Raw genomic sequence first — 21853 nt, 5'->3', positions numbered from 1 at the left:
TGTTTTTATTTATCATTCACCCTTCTAGCTTCGAGATCCAAAAAAAGGTGTCTAACACAAGGTGTGCTAGATTTAGCAGTCTCAAATCTGTTTTCTTTTAGTCAACACTTTATATATATATATATATATATATATATATATAATATAATATAATAGAAATATGTGTTAATTGTAAAGTTGTTGAAAAATTTTTTCTTTCTATAACTTGAGTCTTGTGAGAATTAGCGACCCTGGAATCAAGCTGCCAGGGTCACTACTGACTTCAACAAAATCAGTTAGTAACAAACTATACATGACATGTTACTGCAATTAGTAAATGTGAAACACTAATATATCTACAAGTATACTGCCTACCTACTTTGTCAGCAATACAACATAATAAAAAATAAAAACAAATATCTCATACTTGACTACCTATAATTATTTACAAACTACAAATAACAGTTAATTTAAATAGCATAAGGATCATTTTCATCAAACACATGAAATTTGGTATATGTAGGCTTGGAAGTAAAGTCTTTCTTTCCATCTTGCCAACCTCGAGGTGGGGCTTTCTTGTAATTAAATGCTGATTCCAACTTCCCATAGAGCTCAGATTGTCTCTCAATGTCTTCTCTATACTTCTCTTTAGCTACTTTCTTGCCAGTAACAGGGTCAGTAACATCGCCAAATGGATATACAACCTCTTTAACTTGGTGAGTTATGAGTTTTGTTAGTTTTTGAGGTAAAGCTTCTATGAGTACAATGTCTCCTGTTTTACATACTTTGTCGGGATCTGAACAGTAGTAGAATTCATCTTTTCTGAAGTACTGAAAACATCAAAAAGTATAACAATAAATAGAATAAGGCATTGAATATTTATATATAATAAATAGAAATAAGAAAATACTCTGAAGTAGATGTATATAATTGACACTCACACATGACTACTCACAATAAGATTTATTATATTTTGATGGTTAACAATGCTTTGGAAAAGAGAAAGTCGTACAAAAACAGAAAGTTCTCTTGATAGTAACATCTTAAATCTATAATACAAACCATTAATAAATTCTCATCTAATTCTAACCGCTTTACTCTGATTTTAGCGGCATTCTGCTTGACTGTTGGTACGCACTGTCCAAGCAATAACAGTTTTCGTACATTATCGGCTATATTACGTGCCATTATAACTTATAAAATCAAAGCAAATAATGTAATATTAAGAATTATTTGGTATTTAATTATAGGTTAGAAATAGAAACTTCAACTAAAGAATGACATAACAGCCAGTGTTGCAACTTTGATACTTATTAATTAGTTAACAATGAAAGGAATTTGAAAACCTAAATTCTTACCAAGCATTTCCAATTACTTTTTAAAGTGTAATAGTTCAGTGTCCGAAATGATTACTATTTTTCTCACTTTCGTAAATTGAAAAAACAGGCACAGATAAATGATTTCTTTTCTACACGGGCATGGCTTTAGTATGCTTCCATTTCTTCTTAGTTCAAATTACAGTCGAACCTGGATAAGTAAAAATCTACGGGACCGTGATATTTGTCTCGCTTATAGAGGTTTCTCGTTTATAGAGTTTTCGCTTATACAAGTACGAAGTATACAAACATAACTTTAATCATTCATTAAATAAGGTCACAGAATAGTTTATTTTCGGTAGACTTGTTCAATAATAAGCTATTTAAAGCGATACTCTAAGATAAAAAGGTCACGGGGGTACATGGAATGTGTGGCAGTAAAAGAAATATTATCAAGAATTATTTTTATTCTTATAACAGTCCCCAAATATAACATTTAAAAAGTTTGATATTTGTTACAAAATAACACTTCATTATTATTATCAAAAGAATATATTTTAATTAAGGCCCAGTAACTGACTATATTTCTTAATCATACAAATTTAAGGCAATTAAGTTTCAATTTCAAATGTACAATAACAACAGTATCTGACATCGATTCAAAAATGGTAGGTAGGTCTACAACATTTACCTCAATTTAAATAAGTATCATTTGTGATAAATTGTTTGCAATTTCAGAAATAATTGTTACAATATTAAGAAAAACAATAAGACAATATTTGTTACTTAAAAATCCCAGTATCAATATCAACCTGCCACCACCTGATATCACATACATAAAATTTATGAAAGTTGACCAACAATAAAATTATAAAAGATGTCAGTTTTTCCTTGTTATGTATACGGTTAATTCAAGATGGCACTAATTTTGTGATAGGCTTAACTAAAGTAACCAAGGCAGCAAGAGATGACAGAGCTCCCAACACCCCGACTGTGCTTGGACTTAATTTTGTATATCCTAATGCAGTCAATGGAATGAATAAATCACAAGAATTCTTGGCAGTATCAACAAATATATCTTTATGACAATTTAAAATGGCGTAAAGGTGTTTTAAACTAGAATTCAAATCGAAATTTCTCACAGAAACATTTACTAAGTCTGAAGGTTTTAGAAACATGGATTTTTTAAAATCTAAAACATGTAGAATTTCATAAAAATCTCTTGCTAAGTTTGCAATTATTGATAACAGCCAGAATCTATTTGCAGTCAGACTCCAGCCATTTGAATCAGACTTTAGAAAGCCATTTTTTGATAACCATACTATGTGGTCTGCGTAAAGGTATAAAGCATGCGCTAATTTACTTGCTGTTAGAGTAAAACGCAGGATGGGATCTTCAATATGTATGGTGCTAAGTGCAGTATAGAAAATATCCACACACCGTCCGAGTCGAAGAACTGTAAAAAAATACTATTAATAAACTTTAATTATGTTTTTAAACATAGAAAATGGTATACTTGGAAATATTTTACCTTTTCTAAATGAGCTTAGAGTATTTTCTAAACTTTTTACTCTGTCAACAGAATACTTATTAGCATTTCTGGATTCAAGCTGATGCCAAACTAGCCGACTTGTATATTGCAACAACCTATAATAATATAAAAAATATATTACACCATTGAGACCATTTGATGCTAGCAATCACTGAGAATTACGTAAAAAGTCCTCCAAATTAGTATTACTAACCTGGCTATTTTGTCTCTTCCCACTGACTGATTGTTTACTTTTATTATAATATCCATCATAGATAAAGAAATATTAATGTAGTAGTATTAACCACATAATATAGAAAAGGTACTCCAGAATCTGAAATAAATATATTTCATCAAATCAAACATATATTTTACTTTTACCACCAACCAATTAAAAAAAAAACAATTTTTACTGATAACATTAAATAAAACTTATTTGAAATGTAATAATTGTCATCATATTTTATGTCAACTTACAACGAGATTCAAAGCTTAAAATTTGCAATGTATAATTTTTATATTGAGTAAATAAATAATTTGTTAATAAATATAAATATATCATAACAATCAAAACACTTGTACTTTTGGACTTGTCAACTTGACTCAGTGCTGCCAATGAAAATTTTTTATTTTTACTCAGCCTTTGTGTGCACTGTGTAAAAAAATCCGTGTTTGCATGGAACAAGATTAGCAGCAGGCCGTAGCACTACTTAAAAAAAAAGAGACATTTTCCTACATTCGCCAATTGGTGCTGTTTTGACATTTTTAAGCAGGCCAAAAGGCAAACATTTTATTGCAGACAACACTACCAACCGGATTGCGGTTGCGGATACGGATACGGCCGGCAACCATTTTGTATCATAAGATTGTCTTGATTTTGTGACTCACGTTGTAGTGAAGCGTTTTATGTTAATTTATAGTGTTCCCAGGAAGCTATCGTTTGTTTGGTTGATTTGAGGTGTTGTGATTTAAGCGAACATTGGTCGCGATAGTTTGTGGTAAGACTTGATAACTTTGTAACGTGCAGTGTTATACAATATGCAATTTCTTCTGGAACAGACGACATTTTGAAGTGACGTGTAATGTTGTGCATTTCAGATAGTGGTTCACCAAACTGAGCTTTCATGATTGGATTACCGCGTAGCGATAGAGATAGAGATCGTATAACGGTGAAAATTCGTAACATGAAGCGAAGCTCATCAAGGGATAGCATGCCGCGATCGAAGAGGACGCGAAGTAGTATAGGTCGTTATGACGATAGTTCTGATGAACGGGTTACGCCAGAGCGCATTCGGCGTCGTGTGCGGTCGCCGAGTCCCCGAGGTCGGTATGTTTCACCCCATCGTGACGACTACGTACGTTCTAGGGAGATTCGTGAAGATTCCGTACGTCCTTACTACAAAGTGCTATGTGTTAGTGCGCTGCACCCTAAGGCTTCCGATGAAATTGTTAAAGATACTCTTTACAGGGAGTATAAAAAATATGGTGAGTTTACCATCAAAATTTCTCACGAACTTGATGAGCGGGTCGCATATGTATGCTTCAGGAGTGCAGAAGACGCTAGGGATGCGAAGCACGCCAAGCCAAGAATTATTTTATACGATAAAGTAGCTATTATTGACCCAGTTTACGAACCTGTTAGGTCAGAATATAGAAGTAGGCCAAGAAGCATTACTCCACCAGATTATGACCGTCCATATTCTTATGCTTGGTCACCAGTGCCTGACCGAAGGAGGCCGCCACCAGATGATAGGGCATATGGCATCCCACCTACTGTGCCCCCGCACCACAGAGATTTTCGGCCTCCAATGCATGAATATCCAATGGCAGGCCCACATGGGCCTCCAATGCATCACAGACCCCCAATGCACCACCCTCCCCATCCACATTATATGCCAAGGCCCTACATGCCCAGACCACACCATCCACCTTTTGAGAAAATGGAAAACAAAAAAGACAAATTTCCAAACTATTTGCACCATGTTCAGCCTGAAGATGATCCATTAGCTACCAGAACGCTTTTTGCAGGTAATTTAGAAATTAACATATCTGATGAGGAACTCCGACGTATATTTGGCCGTTATGGTATTGTAGAAGATATTGACATAAAACGTCCCCCTCCTGGTACTGGTAATGCTTTTGCATTTGTAAGGTATCAAACTTTAGATATGGCCCATAGAGCCAAAGTAGAACTTTCTGGACAGTACATTGGAAAATTCCAATGTAAGATAGGATATGGCAAGGCAACACCTACAACTCGTGTCTGGGTTGGTGGTCTGGGACCATGGACATCAGTAGCTCAATTAGAAAGAGAATTTGATAGATTTGGTGCCATTAAAAAGATTGAATATGCTAAAGGAGAGGCTCATGCATACATTTTATATGATTCCATAGATGCAGCTCAGGCTGCTGTAAAAGAAATGAGAGGTTTTCCTTTAGGTGGACCTGATAGACGTCTTCGTATTGACTTTGCTGATGTAGGTACAGGGGGTCCTTATAGACCTAAGCCTTATGCTCCACCTGTAGGTGAAGATGGCAGACCTGTCGAAGGGTATGAGGGATATGAAGGAGGATCATGGGATGAAGGATATGGGTATGGATCAGGTTATAGAGGTCGCGGTGGACATCGTGGTCGTGGCAGGGGAATGTATAGGGGGGCATATCATGGTGCAGGGGATTATAGAGATGAGGAATGGAGAAGAGCCCCCGCAGATGGCGACTACGAGAGTCGAGTCAGACGCTCTGGATCACGCGAGCCGGGTGTTGATAGATCTCGATCCCGATCGCCACGTCGCCGGTCACCTGAAAGTGACTCTGATGGATCTCCTCGGCGCAGTAGTGGAATGCTATCATCAGCAAGGACTCTACCTGAAGTAGTCCGTAAAGCGGCAACAATATGGAATGGTGCTCTCATTCTTAAAAATTCATTATTCCCAACCAAATTCCATTTAACTGATGGTGACTCTGAAATAATTGATAGTCTGATGAAAGACGAAGATGGAAAAAATCAGTTAAGAATTACTCAAAGATTGAGATTGGATCAGCCAAAGTTGGACGACGTACAGAAACGTATTGCTACTTCTAGCTCACATGCTATATTCTTAGGGGTGGCAGGTTCAACAGCATCTATAACAAATGAAGACACAAGTATTCAGACAAGGCCTATGCGAAATTTGGTTTCATACCTCAAACAGAAAGAGGCTGCAGGAGTAATATCACTGTTGAACAAAGAAACAGAAGCCACGGGTGTACTTTATTCCTTTCCTCCTTGTGAATTTTCAACAGAGCTCCTAAAAAGGACTTGCCACAACTTGACAGAGGAAAGTCTGAAAGAAGATCATCTTGTTATTGTAGTTGTCCGTGGGGGCTCTGCGTAAATCACAAATTTTTATTTTGCTTAGACAAAACATTTAGCATATAAAAGTATTCTATATAGGTTACGACAATTTTTTATTTTTATTATAGAGTTATTTTATAATGTAATTTATGTGGCGTGTAGTGCACTGTGGGGTGTTTCTAACTTAGTTTTGTGAAGGTTAAAATATTGTTATTGTGTAGTGCTGTGAATGTAATTACCAAGTTTGTGAGAAGCAATAATTATTGCACATATCTAGGTAAAGTTTATATTAGTTTTGCTAGGATTAACTTTGGACAAAACATTTCAATTGTGTATTAATGTTGGCAAAGGCAAGTTATAGTGTATAATTTTATCCAGTGTAAGTTAGGTGACTGTGTTGTGTGTGAATATGCAAATAGAATATTAAATCTGAAGTTGTAGTTTTTTTACACCTTGTGAGTAAGTGTATTGCTTTAAAGTGCAGTTTTTTTTATAAATTTGTGAATAGTTTGTGGTAAATGAAGGTGCTAAATTTTTCATATATCAGATACTGAATAAAAAAAAATTTGAGACTGGGAATAATTTGTGCAGCATAAAAGTGAATGCTTTGTTAAGCACAGTTTTGTGGGGTTTTGTGATAGCTTAAGTGTGGTGCTGGTGGTCAGTTTAGATTCAATAATTAGTTTTATTTACATATTGTGGTTATTGTGGAAAAATGGGGTGCCAAATCTGTAAGTAACAACACTAAAATGTTATCAAGCAAAGGATATTACCATAAATATATACTGTTTAAAAATAATATTTAGGGCCTTCTGTATAGTGTTTGAAAAGAACTAATGGAAAGTCTAAATGACGTTTTTCCTCCTCATTAGGCAAATTGTTTTTATAGATGATTAAAATTGATGCTACTCTATGAACATTAGTACATTTCTATAGTAGCACATGTTTTATCAGCCTTTATGTTGAACAGAGGATAAAATTTCAACCTGCCAGATGGTCCGATTTTTTAGGATAATGAGATGGGATTAGGATATATGATACCTTCTTTAAGTTATTTAGGTGCCGCTTTCTGCTGTAAAAGAAAAATACACCACTGTCTTTAAGAAGGTAAATATTAATAATTATAAAGGAGTATCGTCAGTGGCTGGGTGCCGCTTTACAAATTTTCATTTGATGCTTTCACAAGTTCGAGCAATGTATATGTGTTTTGGATTTATATTTGGTGAAGGTAATTTACAATGAAAGAAGAAATGATTCGTTTTGTCAATCTTTAATTAACTTTAGAGGATAAAATTATCGAGACACAATTTTTGTCTCCAAAATAAACAAAATCAAGTGTTAAATTACTTTCGCGCAAATAATGTTAATGTCTAAAATGGAATTTGCCTGTTACTCACAAATTAATTTAAAACAACTTCAAACTTCACGCAAGTTTTTTACTAATTTACTGTTCCTAAGAATCTGGATTTTTACCACGATTAGGCTGTTTGAGCTCCCGATATTTCGGGCATGCGCCATGTTCACGGGTTGACTGATGGTCAATGGTCTCAAACAGCCTAATCGAGGTAAGAATCCCGTTTCTTACGAACAGTATTATTTAAAACATTTTTACCCCCTCCATTCATTTTAGCTTCCAATGGAAACACTGAAAGAGTTTAGGTTTGTCTGGGTATTGTTTTAAGAATTAACAAGGAATTTTATAGAAGACTGAGTCTAGAAATGTCTAGTAGATATATGCCATATTACATTATGTGAGCTGCCGCTGGCTTCCAAAGCCAAAATCTGATTAAAAAACATCCCTGTCATTACCTTTGACAAAACAGAGATAATATGTTTTAAATGGGGTTTTTGGTATCAGAAATCCACGATTAGAATGAAACAGTCTTATAAAAAGAAAAGAACAGCTATATTCATCTCCAGTGCATCAAATACATGAAAGAAAAGCTTCATCTCCCTTGCTTAATACCCCTTTAAATTTTTTAAAACCTATATTTTCATTGGACCAGGTTTCAATGCAGTTCTTCAAAGTATGTATAGTTGCAGTACTGGTGGCTTGTAGCGTAAATGGTTTGTATGTCATTAATCTTCTTCATACCAAAGACGGTGAGTCAGGTCAAAATACTCATCTTAAGTATATTTAGTTAGTTTTATTTGGCTAATCAACTATTTCTATTAAACAGGTAATCTGTGATAGACTTGGAACATATCGGTATTATTTTCTTAACCTTTTGCATTTTGTTATTGTAAAAGTGTTTGATATTTTTTAATAAATAAATGATTAATTATCTCATACAGTCTTTTAATTCAACAAGTCCTAAAATAATCAAGTTTCAATAGACTATTATGCCAGTAAAATAAAGATTATTTAAATTTGAAGATTGGAGTCACACAACATAAATAAGACAACGTATTATGAATTTGATCTAAGCATTGAGCAGATGGATGGGGTGGAGGAAACAAGTCTGTAGACGCGCCTTGTTACTACTAAAACAATAGCAAATTAAATTATTTGTTATGACTACCATAATATTTATTCATTTAGACAAATATTAAAGGACTTTTATAATCATCATCTGAGGCGCCACAGCCACGGGTGGGCCTGGACCTGGTCAAGTAAATTCCTCCACACTGGTCTACTTTGTGCTTTTTGCGTCCAGCTCTTAATGCCGATATTTTTAAGATCGCGCTCGACGTCATTTCGTCATCTCAACTTCGGCCTACCATGTGCTTTACGTCCATCCGGTTAACTCTCCAACAGGCGTTTGGGAATTCTGCAATCATCCATGCGTGCAACGTGTCCCGCCCACCGTGTCGTCCAAAGGACTTATACCCAACATAAATAAAATTATGTTGCGCCTGTAGGCTTTACACTAGCAATTCCTTGTAAATTGAAATTTACTGCTGAAAAATGAAAGATGGAGACAAAAGCAGGCGCGTGTTTAATTTTAGCAATGCATATGTATTACTCTTTTTCAACACAAGGGAGAATAACAAACAGTTTGTGATAATGTCAAATGCATTTATTAAACAGTGAATAAATAATTTACTGACACCTTACAATTGATAAATATATTACATAAACAATATCAATGGGATTCCATACTAAAGTATGTTTTTTTTCAATAAGACACAATTTTGTAATCCGGGTACAGTATAACATATCTTACGCTAACATTATTCACTGAGATGCAAGTCCTTCCTAAGGGTATAGGCAGAGACATGCATCATATAGGGCTCATGTTGAAGGAAATTATCTATGGCCTTTTGCCTAACTTCCTCCCAAGCATAGAGGTCTCTGTATATTGGTCGTACAAATTTCATACGTCCCTGATGGTTCAGGAAATTGAACACATCTTCCAGTTTAGTTGAGTCTTTACTTCTTACGCACAATCTCATCCATCTGTATTGGATCTCGGAATTCTTGCTGTCGCTGATTTTATAAGCGTCATTGAGAGCGTGCAGCTTTTCAACGGTCATTGCATTTCTTTCAACAAGCTCTTGCAGTAAATTGATTAACTGATGCGGTGTGAAGCCTTTTATATCATCAGGCGAAATGTTTCCACTTTCTGTGATCTTTGTCGCTAGTGCTGTAACCGCTTTCGTCATTGACGTGTCGTAACTAAAAAAAAAAGTATTAAATTTAATAAAGTACACCCGAAATAAATATTCGATAATTAAGAATTTGATTTGATTTATTTTTTACTAGACTTGGACTCGCCCGCGACTTCGTTAGCGCAGGATTAAATAACAAAGTTGTCTATAATATGTTCACATGTATCAACTACTTTCCCACCAAACTCTAACTAGCCGTTTCAGATAAAAAAAGAATTAAATCGGTTATTCACATTAAAAAAATATTTAAAATTTGTTTATACACCAAACAAAATACACCACAAACATGACGGATGTTTTTTTCGATATTACAATCACCCTCTAATTTGAAGTAATATTTTTCGTTATTCAAACTTTCGTGAGACATTATCACTAACTTATATAGAAACGGCTAAAACACTCATGTATATATGTCCGGTGTCGTCACCGACTAGTTTCGAGCCCTTCGGGGGCTCTTCATCAGGGTGAGTGGGATTGGTATTATTTCGCGGACGCGGCCCGTCGCTCACTGCGCGCCTGCGCTCTTAGGGCGCGTCTTGAGGTGGCGGGGGGCGCGGGGTGCGCCGGCGTCGTTGACGAGGTTGATACCAAAGCAGTGTTGGTGTTGTTATTAGAGTTTCCGGGGGCACAAAATGTACTGATTATATCCACAATATCGTCTTCAGCACTGTTGATGTTGTGTCGCGCCGTTATTCAATTGTTGAAGGACGTCAAAATCCAAAACGACGAGATAATGGTGAGTTTCGACGTGGCGTCTCTATTTACAAATGTACCGGTAGCGGAAACTATAAATATTATAAGACAACGCCTTATATCACACAATATACCTACTGATTACATGAGTTTAATAGAGTTCTGCCTTACGAGTGGCTATTTCCGTTGGCGAGGGGATTTTTACCTTCAGATGGATGGAGTGGCGATGGGCTCGCCAATAGCACCAGTTGCGGCTAATATATTTATGGAATACTTCGAGGAGGAGGCGTGGAAGCATGCACCTTTTAAACCCAGATACTGGTGGAGATACGTAGACGACGTGTTCGCTATAGTTCCCAGACAAGCCGTCACTCAACTACTAAACCATTTGAACGACGTACATCCAAAAATCCATTTTACTACGGAGGAGGAAAATGAAGGAACTCTCCCATTTTTGGACGTACTAGTGAAGAGGGAACCTAGTGGTGATCTAGTACACACCGTGTATAGAAAGCCTACACACACGGATCGGTACTTGAGGGCGGACTCTCATCACCATCCATCTCAGCTATCTTCAGTGCCGCGCACGCTTATAAGTCGCGCAATACGTTTATGCGACACTCAATTCCTGCAGGCTGAATTGACGCACGTACGGCACGTATTAGAGAGCAATGGATACAACTGGCGACAGAGTTACCGAATAGCGAACACGACCAGCAAACCACGGCCTCAAGTTGCAGAGCGGGTCCCGGTCTATTTACCATTTATGCGAGGGGTCACGGACAAAATTGGACACCTGTTACGCCGTAGGTTCAGCATCAGGACAATTTTCCGCCCAATGACACAGATCAAACAACTTCTGCGATCTCCAAAGGACCGGGATCCCCTAGATAGTCCTGGTGTCTACGAGATCCCGTGCGACTGTGGTAAAAGTTACGTCGGCGAAACGGGGCGCAATATAAAGTCGAGACTCTCTGAGCATATCCGCAGTATGCGTAAATTAGACGGCAACACCTCGGCGGTTGCGGATCACGCACTTAACTCCGGAACCTCGCATTATATTAGGTTCGACAAAGTTAAAGTGCTGGCCCGTGAGAGGAACTTCGTGTCTCGGAAGCTTCGGGAGGCTATTGAAATAGGTCGTCGACCTAATTTCAACAGAGACAAGGGGTGGGCTCTGCCACGTACATGGGAACCCGTCTTAATGAACGCGGCGCGACACAACATCAACAGTGCTGAAGACGATATTGTGGATATAATCAGTACATTTTGTGCCCCCGGAAACTCTAATAACAACACCAACACTGCTTTGGTATCAACCTCGTCAACGACGCCGGCGCACCCCGCGCCCCCCGCCACCTCAAGACGCGCCCTAAGAGCGCAGGCGCGCAGTGAGCGACGGGCCGCGTCCGCGAAATAATACCAATCCCACTCACCCTGATGAAGAGCCCCCGAAGGGCTCGAAACTAGTCGGTGACGACACCGGACATATATACATGAGTGTTTTAGCCGTTTCTATATAAGTTAGTAATATTTTTCGGCTAAATTTTACAAAGTGACTAGCTGTCGCCCGCGACTCCGTCCGGGCGCAGTTAAAAAATGGGGGGGGGGAATATGAAAAATAGATGTTGGCCGATTCTCAGACCTACTGAATATGCTCACAAAATTTCATGAGAATCGGTCAAGCCGTTTCGGAGGAGTACGGGAACGAAAACTGTGACACGAGAATTTTATATATTAGATTTAAAATGTTGCTGACAATGTAAAGTTTGAACTCAATAAATGTCAACCATAGACAGCTATGTCCATCATAGACCATAGACAGAGCTGTCTATGGTTGACTTTTATTAAGTTAAATAGGTTGAATTTACTAGAAGAATACTAACTTGGGTATGACAGGAGGCATGCCATTATGGAAGAACCAAGCGTCCCAGTCGACGTTGCTCAACTTATTGTTACCACTGAAGTAATCCAGCAAATATTCCTTGAACTCTTTCGTTTCCAGCGAACGCCTCTGGTAATAATTCAAATACGATCTGAGGAATTCGTCAAAGACTTCTGAAAAATAATAACAACAATGAATAAAACATTTCACACCTGAGCGACTCTTCCTCTTCATAACTATGCATATGCTATGCATACCACCCTTGTCCCCACAAGGGTGGTATGTTTAAGGCATTTTACGATAAAAAAACATATGTAGGACAGGATATTTTAAGTATATTTCCATCAATTTTAAAATGTTTTCCAGAACATCTCTTCAACATAATAGACGAAACCCGTTTATATATATATCTAGCTGTCGCCCGCGACTTCGTCCGCGCGAAATTAAAAGAAACTTAGTACGTAACCTATTTGTTCTTCTAGATTATGTTTTACATTTCGCCACTTTACAAGAACAACGTGATATTTTTAAACCACAACTTTAGAGGAAAGCAATTTTTAACATTTAAATGTTGATAAATTCTAAAATATTGATAATTTTACCGTCGGAAAACAATAAAATTGTTACGGTAATTAATGTGTTAAATTAATTTATCAACGCTTAAATGTTTGAAATTGCTCTCCTGTAAAGTTGTGGTTTAAAAATATCACGTTGTTCTTGTAAAGAGGCGATTTGTCTAAATTTAATCAAGATCCGTTGTGCGGTTCCGGAGTTACCATCAAACAAACATCCATTCCAAACATTCGCATTTATAATATTAGTAAGATTACTGTGGGTTTAAATTTTCAAAATATGTATTTTATCTCTTCGTAAATATAAATATTAAGATGTTACCAGGTCCTCCTACAAGGTCTTCTAAATAACGTAGAAAGAGTGATCCCTTTTCATATGGGACTCGTGAGAACGCGTCGTCCGGATGGACTCCATTTAGGTCCGGCACCAAACGTGTTAATGGATTAGTTGGTCCAAATTCTTCATTTATCTACAAAGAAAAAAAAACATTTAAGTTTTTAAAACATCATATACGAAGCAATTTGATTGGTTAGAATTTAGCTTCGTCATAGTACATCTAGTAATTGTAGGTTTCCGAGTCCAAAATCTCCGTTTAAAGCAGTGTTTTTCAAAGTGGGCAATAACGCCCCCTTGGGGGCGTTTAAAACCTAGAGGGGGGCGTTAAGGAGCCCAAAAAAAAGGGGGGCGTTGAAATTAATTAAAGTAATGAAATTGTGGTTTTTAAGTTTAAAGGTTGAATAAAAATAAGGGGGCGCTGAAAAATAATTGATTTTCAAAGGGGGCGGTAAAAGAAATAAGTTTGATAATCACTGGTTTAAAACATATGATATGTTTCATACAGAGATATTGGTTTCAGAAATTCACGATAAGACGAAGTTAGATAATTTTTTTATAATCAAAGTACAATTAGCTTACAGTTTCAGTGAGTTCTTGTAGTCCGAGTAAGCTATGAAAGTCGCGACTACGCTTGGCCTCCGCGGGGTCCGCGATCAGGGAGGCGCCCACCTTCCTCTCCAGGAACACGGTGAACCCCTCGTTCAACCAGAAGTGCTCAAAGTTCTTATTGGTGACCAGATTGCCTGTCCAACTGTGCATTATCTCGTGGACTATTACGTCCGCTTGACTTCTATCCCCAGCCTAAAAAGGTATCCAAAGTTTCCAAAAAAAACACTAAATACTTTTTAAATATAAATTGTATGTGAAATATAAAGTGCGGTGAGGGGGAAAGGTAAGAGGTCAACAGTCTATCTCTTGAAATACACACGAATTCTTTGTACCCTGAGTGTGTGCTGCTACAGGTTTTTAACATCAAAAAAATAACTCACCAGTAAGGTGGGTGTGACAAAAGTGAGACAAGGGTTCTCCATGCCGCCGTAGGGGAAGGAGGGCGGCAGGACCAGCAGGTCGTACTGCCCCCACTGGTACGGCCCGCACAGACTCTCAGCAGCTTTCAGATACTTCTCTGTATCTGCGAACTCCCACGCACTGCGCTCGATCTCCTCTTTCTCAGACCATACGTAAGATCTTTAATTAATTAAAATAATTATTACCCGATTGACACAAAAAACCATCCTTTTTATAATAGAATTCTATTAAAAATTTAAATTATAACAAACCAAACAAAGTTCCACTGTTTAAATTCAACTACCGCAGTCATTAAATGGCTACTAAGAGCGTATTCCGTCCGTGTTCTATTTAGTGTTTTTACAACAACAGCTAAGAGACTTAAACATTAAACGTCGAGTGCTGAGTAAAGCATTTTTAGCCGACTTCAAAAAGAAGGAGGTTATCAATTCGACTGTATTTTTTTATGTGTGTTACTGCGATTCTCCGCCCCTGGTGGTCCGATTTTGATAAAAATTATTTTAATCGAAGGGAAGTGCTTGCAGATGGGTCCCATTTTTTTTTTTTCAAATAACTAGAAGACTAGTAGATTTTGTAGCTCAAATATCAACCATTTAGTTACAGTCTAATAATCTTGTTTACATTTTTATCGTACGACGACTTTATCTATCTTAAGGCTTCATTAATAATTGATGTTAATGTCATGGAACTTTTATCTATAAATCATACGCCAACCGATAAGTAAATTATGTGTAAGTTATATAATAATGATAATAAATATATAAAGGAACCTTGGCTTAGTTACCTATTGTGGTTAAGGAAAACAACGCTATTCATTGGTTTACGTTTTGAATTGGTCAGTTAAATGTTAATGTAATAGTAATGTTTATTACAACTAGGACTAGGTTATTCATTGCATAATATGCACATTACCAAACGTTTCTGTGATATTCAATTTCAAATAAAATTACGAAAACTATAAGTGGAATCTATAACAATAACGTTAACGTGTTGAAATTTGAAAGGTAACATAGTATCACGTTTTGTCTGTCACCCTGAGATCGTATTTTCGTTTAACAAACCACGATACTGTTTAATTCGGAACGGAAAAGTTTTCGATTAAAGATATTTGACCGTCAATGTAAAAATATTTCAAATATCTTGCCGGTTTTTAAATTGGGGCAAGTCGCTGCGAAAACACAATTTTAGGTGTAATATTATAACAGTTTAAAACTTGAATTTAAATAGCCTCACCTAGGTCCAAGCTGTTTGGACTCCAACGCTCCCACGGCAATAGCCAGTAAATACGAAGGTATTGGCACATTCTGGTAAAACTTGGTCACGGTGTTATTACTATCACCTCTGATGGCGCTCATGAGAACTTTAAAGTTCTTGGGGACGGATACTTCAGCGTCGTACGTAAATTTCACCGCCGGTGTGTCTTGGCATGGTAAGATAGATCGAGCGTGAATAGGCTAAGAAAAAGTTAAAAAAAAGTTTTTAAGTGACAAGGAAATTTAAACTAAGCAATTTGAATCTTTAATAGTTACAGTAAAGGATTAGAATAACTAAAAAAAAGCTTACCTGACACTGACTGAACATGTATGGATGTTTTTTTCCTGATGTTTGATTTGGTTCCAGCCATTGTAGCGCGGAAGCTGACGGCGCGGTTTGATATTTTACCTTTATTGCTATTCTGTAGGAAAATACTACAGTAAAAAAAAATGTACCCATTTTTTGGTATTTCATTGGAGCATAATTTACAGTTTCCTCTATTAAGTTGAATTAACCAGTAATAATCACAGGACATATTTTATTTATATTTTTGTTTGCAATATATATCTAAGATTTTTCAGTCGATCTGATTTTGTAAATGCTCATTCGCCTTCATAAACGCACAAAAGAATAAAATTGATATAATCAAGCAAAAAAAATGTGATAATTTACATACAAAAATTGAATAACATACAACAAGATACTCTAAAACAATTTTTGACTACATTTTTCGTTGTAGCGAAACTAATTTGTGAACTTTATGAAATTTGTTCAATATTTCATACCTGTTTGATGTGGATACCAATTAAAAATTTACTAGTTTTTGCTCGCGACTTCGTCCTGGCAGATTTATAAAAACAACTTAGTAAGTAGCCTATATGTTCTTCCAGATTGGTTTCGGATTTACGCAGTAATAGACATCCTTCCAAACTTACGCATTTCTAATATAAGTATGATTAAATATAATGCAATAGTTAATTTCTAACCTAGAGGATTCCGTTTCTTCATCGATCCTCTCCAATTTAGATACACGGTTAGAAACCTTATCTTCTTTGTACATTCTTCGTTTATTTTCATAACAAACGTCAATCGCATGAGGTTTATACACATCATCCTCAAAGTCTAGAAATATCGTTGAGATGGCGGTTTCAATTTCTACATTTTTTGTTATAACGCTTTAAAAGACATTTTTATGCTTGATTCTATCAATTTAAAAGGAGATTTCAATTTCAATATATATTAAGCCGTTCACTGCATTATTTAATTAACTCCAATTGAAATAAAAATTGAATCTTAACATTCAATAACATAATAAATTCAATAATATAATAAAAGTGATTGGTATTGTCTACAAAACATTATATAAAACAAAATACTTAGGAGAATAGACCTAATGTAACTTCATTATACAAAAATGTTTGGGTGCCTGAAGTTTTCTTTATAATGTTCGAACTGTTAGATGCTTTGTAGCTAAAAGACCGCACCCACAATAATATGAGGCCTAAATATTGCATAACGGTGACGTCATATCGGGTATGTAATTTATGTTTTCAATCGTATAAAGCTGAAAAGACAAAAAATCTGCTCTCTGTACCCCTGTTTATTTTAACGGACCCTTAGAAAGCTGCCAATATGTTTATAGTTGAATGGAGTTAGTTAATGAAAGCAGTGAACGTCTCAAAAGTATGACTACTACTTACGGCTCCTGCGGTCCGTGTGAATGCGGCAATGTGATAGCTAATCTAGATCCAAAGTTAGGTACATGTTTGTCCACTGTATATTTCAACTTTAAGCCATCTGATAGTTCTACGGAATGTATTGTTAGATTGTTCACATCTAAAACCTGAAAAATTGGTTGATAAATTAAACAATTCAGCATTAATATCACAAAGTTCGATGAATTTAATTATTTCATATTGTTATGATCACTTAGACCAGTGTTTCCCAACCTTTTTGGATCCATGTCCCATTTTTCAGGATGACTATTACCCCCTTATAAATTTCGTTTAGAAATAAATTTCTCTCGAGGCCTAAATTTACAATGTTAGAGAAATAATTAAATACTACTTTTGGCTGACTAGATCAATTTCATATAAAAAATTTAAACACGAAAACACATATAAATAGTTTAAATGCAACGGATTTTTGTCTCTAAAACGTTTTTATTTACTTTTTAGCACTGGCTATCATTGTAAGGATGTAGCCTTAAGTTTTTAAATCTCCGAATTGTCCCCTTCTGAATTCAAATGTCCCCCAGGTGGGGCGTATGCCCCACTTTGGGAAACACTGACTTAGATCAAATAACTTAGACATCTCTTACTTATAACTACACTAAAGGTGTTTCGATTAATTTAAGTAATGTGTTTCTATTATAAATATAAACAATATTAGTGAAATATATGTAAAAGTTGACACAAATAATATGAGATCATATATTGTTGTTATCTCGAATGATAACCTGACAGGAACAGTTCAAATGATAAGAATGAAACTTTGATGGACATTATCTTTTGCACTTGCAAATGTCACATATAGGATTACTTGGAACTGGACTTGAGTAATGACGGAAATACGAAATTTTAAATAAAAAAAATTCCATTTATAACATCAACAAAAGAAAATTGTACTTAGTCCAAACATTTAACTGGACAATATCACAGTTAAAAAATAGTATATAAGACATCTATATAGTATATAATAGTATAAAAGATATCTGAAACATTGTTCATGCATCCATTATTTTTATATGTGAAGTTTTAGAAACGGAAGTTATTTATATATAGGATAAGGAAGCAAACAAACAATGGTTTGTCTAATATTAATTGCTCATGGACATCAACTCACTAGGGGAACCGCAGATGAATTGCCGGCCTTTAAGAAGTGAGCACTTTTTTAGGCCTCCTAAGTTAGTAGTAATCTATTTGGAAATATTGAAGAAGACAAAAAGTCAAGCATTAAAAACTATACAAAAGTTGAGAAAGAATATCCATCCATTAAAAACAATGTACATCACCAAAAGCTTCTTTTAGAAGTAGAATTATAATAAAATATAAATATTTGACTGATAAAAAGTTAAATAAACAATTGTTTAGGCTGTATACAAATTACATTTATGTATTTAAAAAAATAAAAAATCATACTATTTCATCAGTGTGTTGCAGTAAATCAAAGTTTAGCACAGCAATCCCAGATAGGACTTTGGTGTCAAAATCCACATCCCACACCAAATGTATATGTTTTATAACTGCTATTTCTGTAAAAAAAACATGACAATTTAACAAAACATAAATAAATAAGCTTATAAAATGTTTTCGTTGGAAATGCAAGTCCGTTCAAATACTAAAAAAATATTAAAAAAAAATAAAAAATACCTGGCCTTGAATATGAAGAAGGATCTAGTGGACTTAGCGCACCCATGGCTTTCACTTGACTATAACAAAAAAAAGTTAAGAAATAAGTCCAATAGTAGCCCATCACAGAGTTCATGTACTTCACCAGTGAAATACAATTCAACAATGAACAATCATGTCAAGATAAAAATCAAAATTGATAGTTTCGCATCAACAATTCAATAGGCAATTATATGAAAAAATAAAATAAAGGGTATACCTTGTAAACAATAAGCGGAAGAAGGAACTTACGAACTTAAATAAGTTACCAGTTACTCTCGACTAATTTTTAACTTTTAAACTTGCTTCTGTTAATTCGATTAACGTAGGGGCAATGCTAAGTAAAATGTATATGAGGACTTATATACCTTATGTTTAAAGAGTTAAGGACATAAATATGTGTAAAATCTTTTATGTAAACATTGTATTCTACCGGGTACAAGTACCGAGATAAAGATATATTTGTATTATAAAAGTTTTGCACAATGATAAGATATTATCATAAATGTCACGCAAGCACTTACTTGGGTATTGCGAAATGTTTATTTATTGCAGAATTGGAGAAGGTTATTATATTATGTTTATAGGTATTAGAAAATAAAGGTTTGGTTAAAACACTACTGCAGATTCTTTCACGTCCATAAAATATTGGACTTTTTGTGCTTTTTTGCAAAGCTTGGCAAAAATGCCGCTTGACAACTTTTGAGCAGATGACAGCCATTTTTAACAGATAAAAAAGTTAGGCTCATCAACCAGTTACTGAAACACAAACAGTACTTTTCATACATTAAATTTTTTGTGTATTTGATACATTAGTTTAAACTAAATCGAACAATACGAAACCAAATTTTTTTTCAGAGTACATCGGTTTTCATTTGTTATATTTATGAGTTTATGACGTTCCATTCTTGATGTCGTGACTTGCCGGCCGGTAGCGGTACGGTATGCTATATTACTATATTACAGTGGTGATGGAAATAAAAATAAGCATCCAATAAGCATCCTTTTACTGATCAACTTACACTTACAAGGATATGATAAACAAAATTGCGAAACATATTTAATTATCTTAATAACTATAAAATTTTATATATTTTGGCACAACAATGTTTGTCCATGATTAATTTATAACATTAGTTTTTTTAAGTTTCGTATTGAAACGTATCTGTCAAGTTTGACATCAAAAAAATGTATTGTGCATTTTTTATGCAAATACAATAAACCATCGGTGTCAATGTTTATAATTGGTTTCAATTGGTTTCTTAAAAATGAAGTGTTTTAATATTTTCTAAATGTATTCTTAAAGAGCATTAAAGATAAATAATTTATTCTTACTTAAGTTATTAATTAAAAAGTGGTGAAGTGTTAAATGTTTTTTTAGTGACAGAAAACATGTTGTCTAAGTTTCATCATTATCATGGATCAAATATTATTCTTTTCGAAGACAACACCGTGGCCTATAGGAAGGCAAGTTTTGCGCATGGATTGACATTTAGTGAGAAGCCTTTATTACCTGGTGAAATATTTTTGGTTGAAATAGAGAAAACAGAAAGGGGATGGAGTGGCCATATGCGATTAGGATTAACCCTGCTTGATCCGCAAACTGCTGCGCTCGGAGATAAAGGACTTCCACAGTACGCTTTACCTGATTTAGCAAACACTGGTATGTCATGGATCTTTCCCATTTCGAAATCACAGAACAATGTGCTGATTGAGCTTGTCAACCAAGGGGCGAGCGGCCGCCGTGAAAATGAGCCCAGAATTTCAGTCCTAGGTGATGGACATACTGTGCGTACGCCTCGAGGCTTTATATCTAAAATGCTGCTGAGACCACAAATATTGTCACAGAATGGTACACCACAAGGTATATTGCCTATGGATGCTGGCAGTAGAATTGGGGTCATGTTTGTTCCATGCCCTAAAACTAGTAGGGATGAACCAGATATGGCTGAAATGCATTTTATAATTAATGGCGAAGACCAAGGGCCATGTACTAAGGCCATACCATATACTAGTGGACCACTTCATGCTGTGGTAGATGTGTACGGAACAACAAAGCAAGTTAAAATTGTACAATTATATGGAGGTAAGTTATCAGTTATTTCTCATATACTGTCTTTAAATTGAAAAAACATATTTTGTCTAATGTAAAAATTAACATTTTATTTCAGTAAAATCCCTACAAAATGTTTGCAGAGATGCAATACTTCAGTATGTGAATGATGGATCAGTCAAAGCACTACCATTGCCAAAGTGTTTGAAAGACTTTCTCCTCTCATAGAAAATGTGATAATGTTAATTTGTGGTGACAATAATAAGACTATTTGTGGGAATTTAAATTTAAACATTGACAGTTATTGTTGAAATTATGAAACGTATGTATGCGTTTTAGTATGTATTTGAACACATGCTTAAAAATAAATATTGCAATAAATACTTTAAAAGTTTTAATATTTGATTAAATGATAATTTAATATTAAAGACAAAGTGAGTTTTGAGACGTATTTTAAAATGGCTTCAAAAGACAATTAGCATAAATGTTTCTTTTATACTGTTGAAGACTATGAAATAAACAAACATTTCTGTATTGAAACTATTGTAAAACTTGATTATGGACAATGACATAGAAAGTTGAAAAGTGAATCACAGACAGTTCAAAATATATTCTACATATTTTTATCATTGTAATAATGAAGCACAAAAGTTAATTTAGAATTGCCAGCTGTAATTTTAATTAAATAATCCGCATATCCTTAAGGGTAACACTGCTTGTTTAACCTCTATTCATTTAAAAATCTTCCAATCATTTATTGATTATATTTGTATATAACATTTAAGAATTATAGCAAGTTCCTACATTTAATTTGAAAGTATCCTATCCCACAATTTTCAAATTATTTATTTATACAAATAATGGAA

The 21853-nt window shown here is 35.1% G+C and overlaps 5 protein-coding genes across 6 annotated transcripts; 2 read left to right on the top strand and 3 right to left on the bottom strand.

Annotated features, from left to right (window-relative positions):
* Positions 1-423: 423 nt before the first annotated feature.
* Positions 424-1272, bottom strand: LOC106713624 (28S ribosomal protein S17, mitochondrial). The gene is made up of 2 exons (XM_014506460.2): positions 1042-1272; positions 424-809 (listed from the first exon to the last, which is right to left on the bottom strand). Exons 1-2 carry the CDS (start codon positions 1165-1167, stop codon positions 450-452), a joined length of 486 nt encoding a protein of 161 aa, XP_014361946.1. The 5' UTR covers positions 1168-1272; the 3' UTR covers positions 424-449.
* Positions 1273-1866: 594 nt separating this feature from the next.
* On the bottom strand, positions 1867-3325 carry LOC106713615 (peroxisomal membrane protein 11B). The gene is made up of 4 exons (XM_014506451.2): positions 3304-3325; positions 3041-3160; positions 2827-2942; positions 1867-2751 (listed from the first exon to the last, which is right to left on the bottom strand). Exons 2-4 carry the CDS (start codon positions 3097-3099, stop codon positions 2207-2209), a joined length of 720 nt encoding a protein of 239 aa, XP_014361937.1. The 5' UTR covers positions 3100-3160; positions 3304-3325; the 3' UTR covers positions 1867-2206.
* A 346-nt stretch (positions 3326-3671) lies between these two features.
* LOC106713634 (RNA-binding protein spenito) lies at positions 3672-7014 on the top strand. Its single transcript, XM_014506472.2, has 2 exons — positions 3672-3824; positions 3925-7014. The coding sequence occupies exon 2, from the start codon at positions 3951-3953 to the stop codon at positions 6201-6203; it is 2253 nt and encodes a 750-aa protein (XP_014361958.1). The 5' UTR covers positions 3672-3824; positions 3925-3950; the 3' UTR covers positions 6204-7014.
* A 2160-nt stretch (positions 7015-9174) lies between these two features.
* Positions 9175-19677, bottom strand: LOC106713637 (leukotriene A-4 hydrolase). Of its 2 annotated transcripts, none has more exons than XM_014506475.2 (11): positions 19459-19677; positions 18917-18975; positions 18686-18798; positions 17246-17388; positions 15855-15966; positions 15525-15745; positions 14252-14450; positions 13842-14063; positions 13248-13395; positions 12355-12526; positions 9175-9782 (listed from the first exon to the last, which is right to left on the bottom strand). In XM_014506475.2, the coding sequence occupies exons 1-11, from the start codon at positions 19653-19655 to the stop codon at positions 9338-9340; spliced, it is 2031 nt and encodes a 676-aa protein (XP_014361961.2). In that variant the 5' UTR covers positions 19656-19677; the 3' UTR covers positions 9175-9337. The 2 variants fall into 2 exon arrangements, with proteins under 2 accessions (XP_014361961.2, XP_014361962.2); XM_014506476.2 differs by lacking the exon at positions 19459-19677 and adding an exon at positions 19155-19365 and having other exon boundaries at positions 9176-9782.
* Positions 19678-20252: 575 nt separating this feature from the next.
* On the top strand, positions 20253-21329 carry LOC106713614 (neuralized-like protein 2). Its single transcript, XM_014506450.2, has 2 exons — positions 20253-21020; positions 21106-21329. The coding sequence occupies exons 1-2, from the start codon at positions 20327-20329 to the stop codon at positions 21213-21215; spliced, it is 804 nt and encodes a 267-aa protein (XP_014361936.1). The 5' UTR covers positions 20253-20326; the 3' UTR covers positions 21216-21329.
* The last annotated feature ends 524 nt before the right edge of the window (positions 21330-21853 follow it).

The sequence above is a fragment of the Papilio machaon genome, chromosome 16 (assembly GCF_912999745.1).
Source record: "Papilio machaon chromosome 16, ilPapMach1.1, whole genome shotgun sequence".
Classification (NCBI taxonomy): domain Eukaryota; kingdom Metazoa; phylum Arthropoda; class Insecta; order Lepidoptera; family Papilionidae; genus Papilio; species Papilio machaon.
The sequence above is the reverse complement of the archived record's forward strand: the minus strand, read 5'-3'. Positions and strand labels throughout refer to the sequence as shown.

Bases quoted from the DNA above. Each gene is read 5' to 3' on its own strand.
- LOC106713624 (XM_014506460.2), bottom strand. From the start codon at position 1,167: ATGGCACGTAATATAGCCGATAATGTACGAAAACTGTTATTGCTTGGA. The intron at 810-1,041 runs GTTTGTATTATA...TGATGTTTTCAG, and splicing joins TAGATGAGAATTTATTAATG to TACTTCAGAAAAGATGAATT.
- LOC106713634 (XM_014506472.2), top strand. From the start codon at position 3,951: ATGATTGGATTACCGCGTAGCGATAGAGATAGAGATCGTATAACGGTG.
- LOC106713614 (XM_014506450.2), top strand. From the start codon at position 20,327: ATGTTGTCTAAGTTTCATCATTATCATGGATCAAATATTATTCTTTTC. The intron at 21,021-21,105 runs GTAAGTTATCAG...ATTTTATTTCAG, and splicing joins AATTGTACAATTATATGGAG to TAAAATCCCTACAAAATGTT.
- LOC106713615 (XM_014506451.2), bottom strand. From the start codon at position 3,099: ATGATGGATATTATAATAAAAGTAAACAATCAGTCAGTGGGAAGAGAC. The intron at 2,943-3,040 runs GTTAGTAATACT...ATATTATTATAG, and splicing joins GGAAGAGACAAAATAGCCAG to GTTGTTGCAATATACAAGTC. The intron at 2,752-2,826 runs GTAAAATATTTC...ATTTTTTTACAG, and splicing joins TCTAAGCTCATTTAGAAAAG to TTCTTCGACTCGGACGGTGT.
- LOC106713637 (XM_014506475.2), bottom strand. From the start codon at position 19,655: ATGGCTGTCATCTGCTCAAAAGTTGTCAAGCGGCATTTTTGCCAAGCT. The intron at 15,967-17,245 runs GTAAGTAGTAGT...ATTTTCCTACAG, and splicing joins TCACACGGACCGCAGGAGCC to AATAGCAATAAAGGTAAAAT. The intron at 15,746-15,854 runs GTAAGCTTTTTT...ACTTTTTCTTAG, and splicing joins ACATGTTCAGTCAGTGTCAG to CCTATTCACGCTCGATCTAT.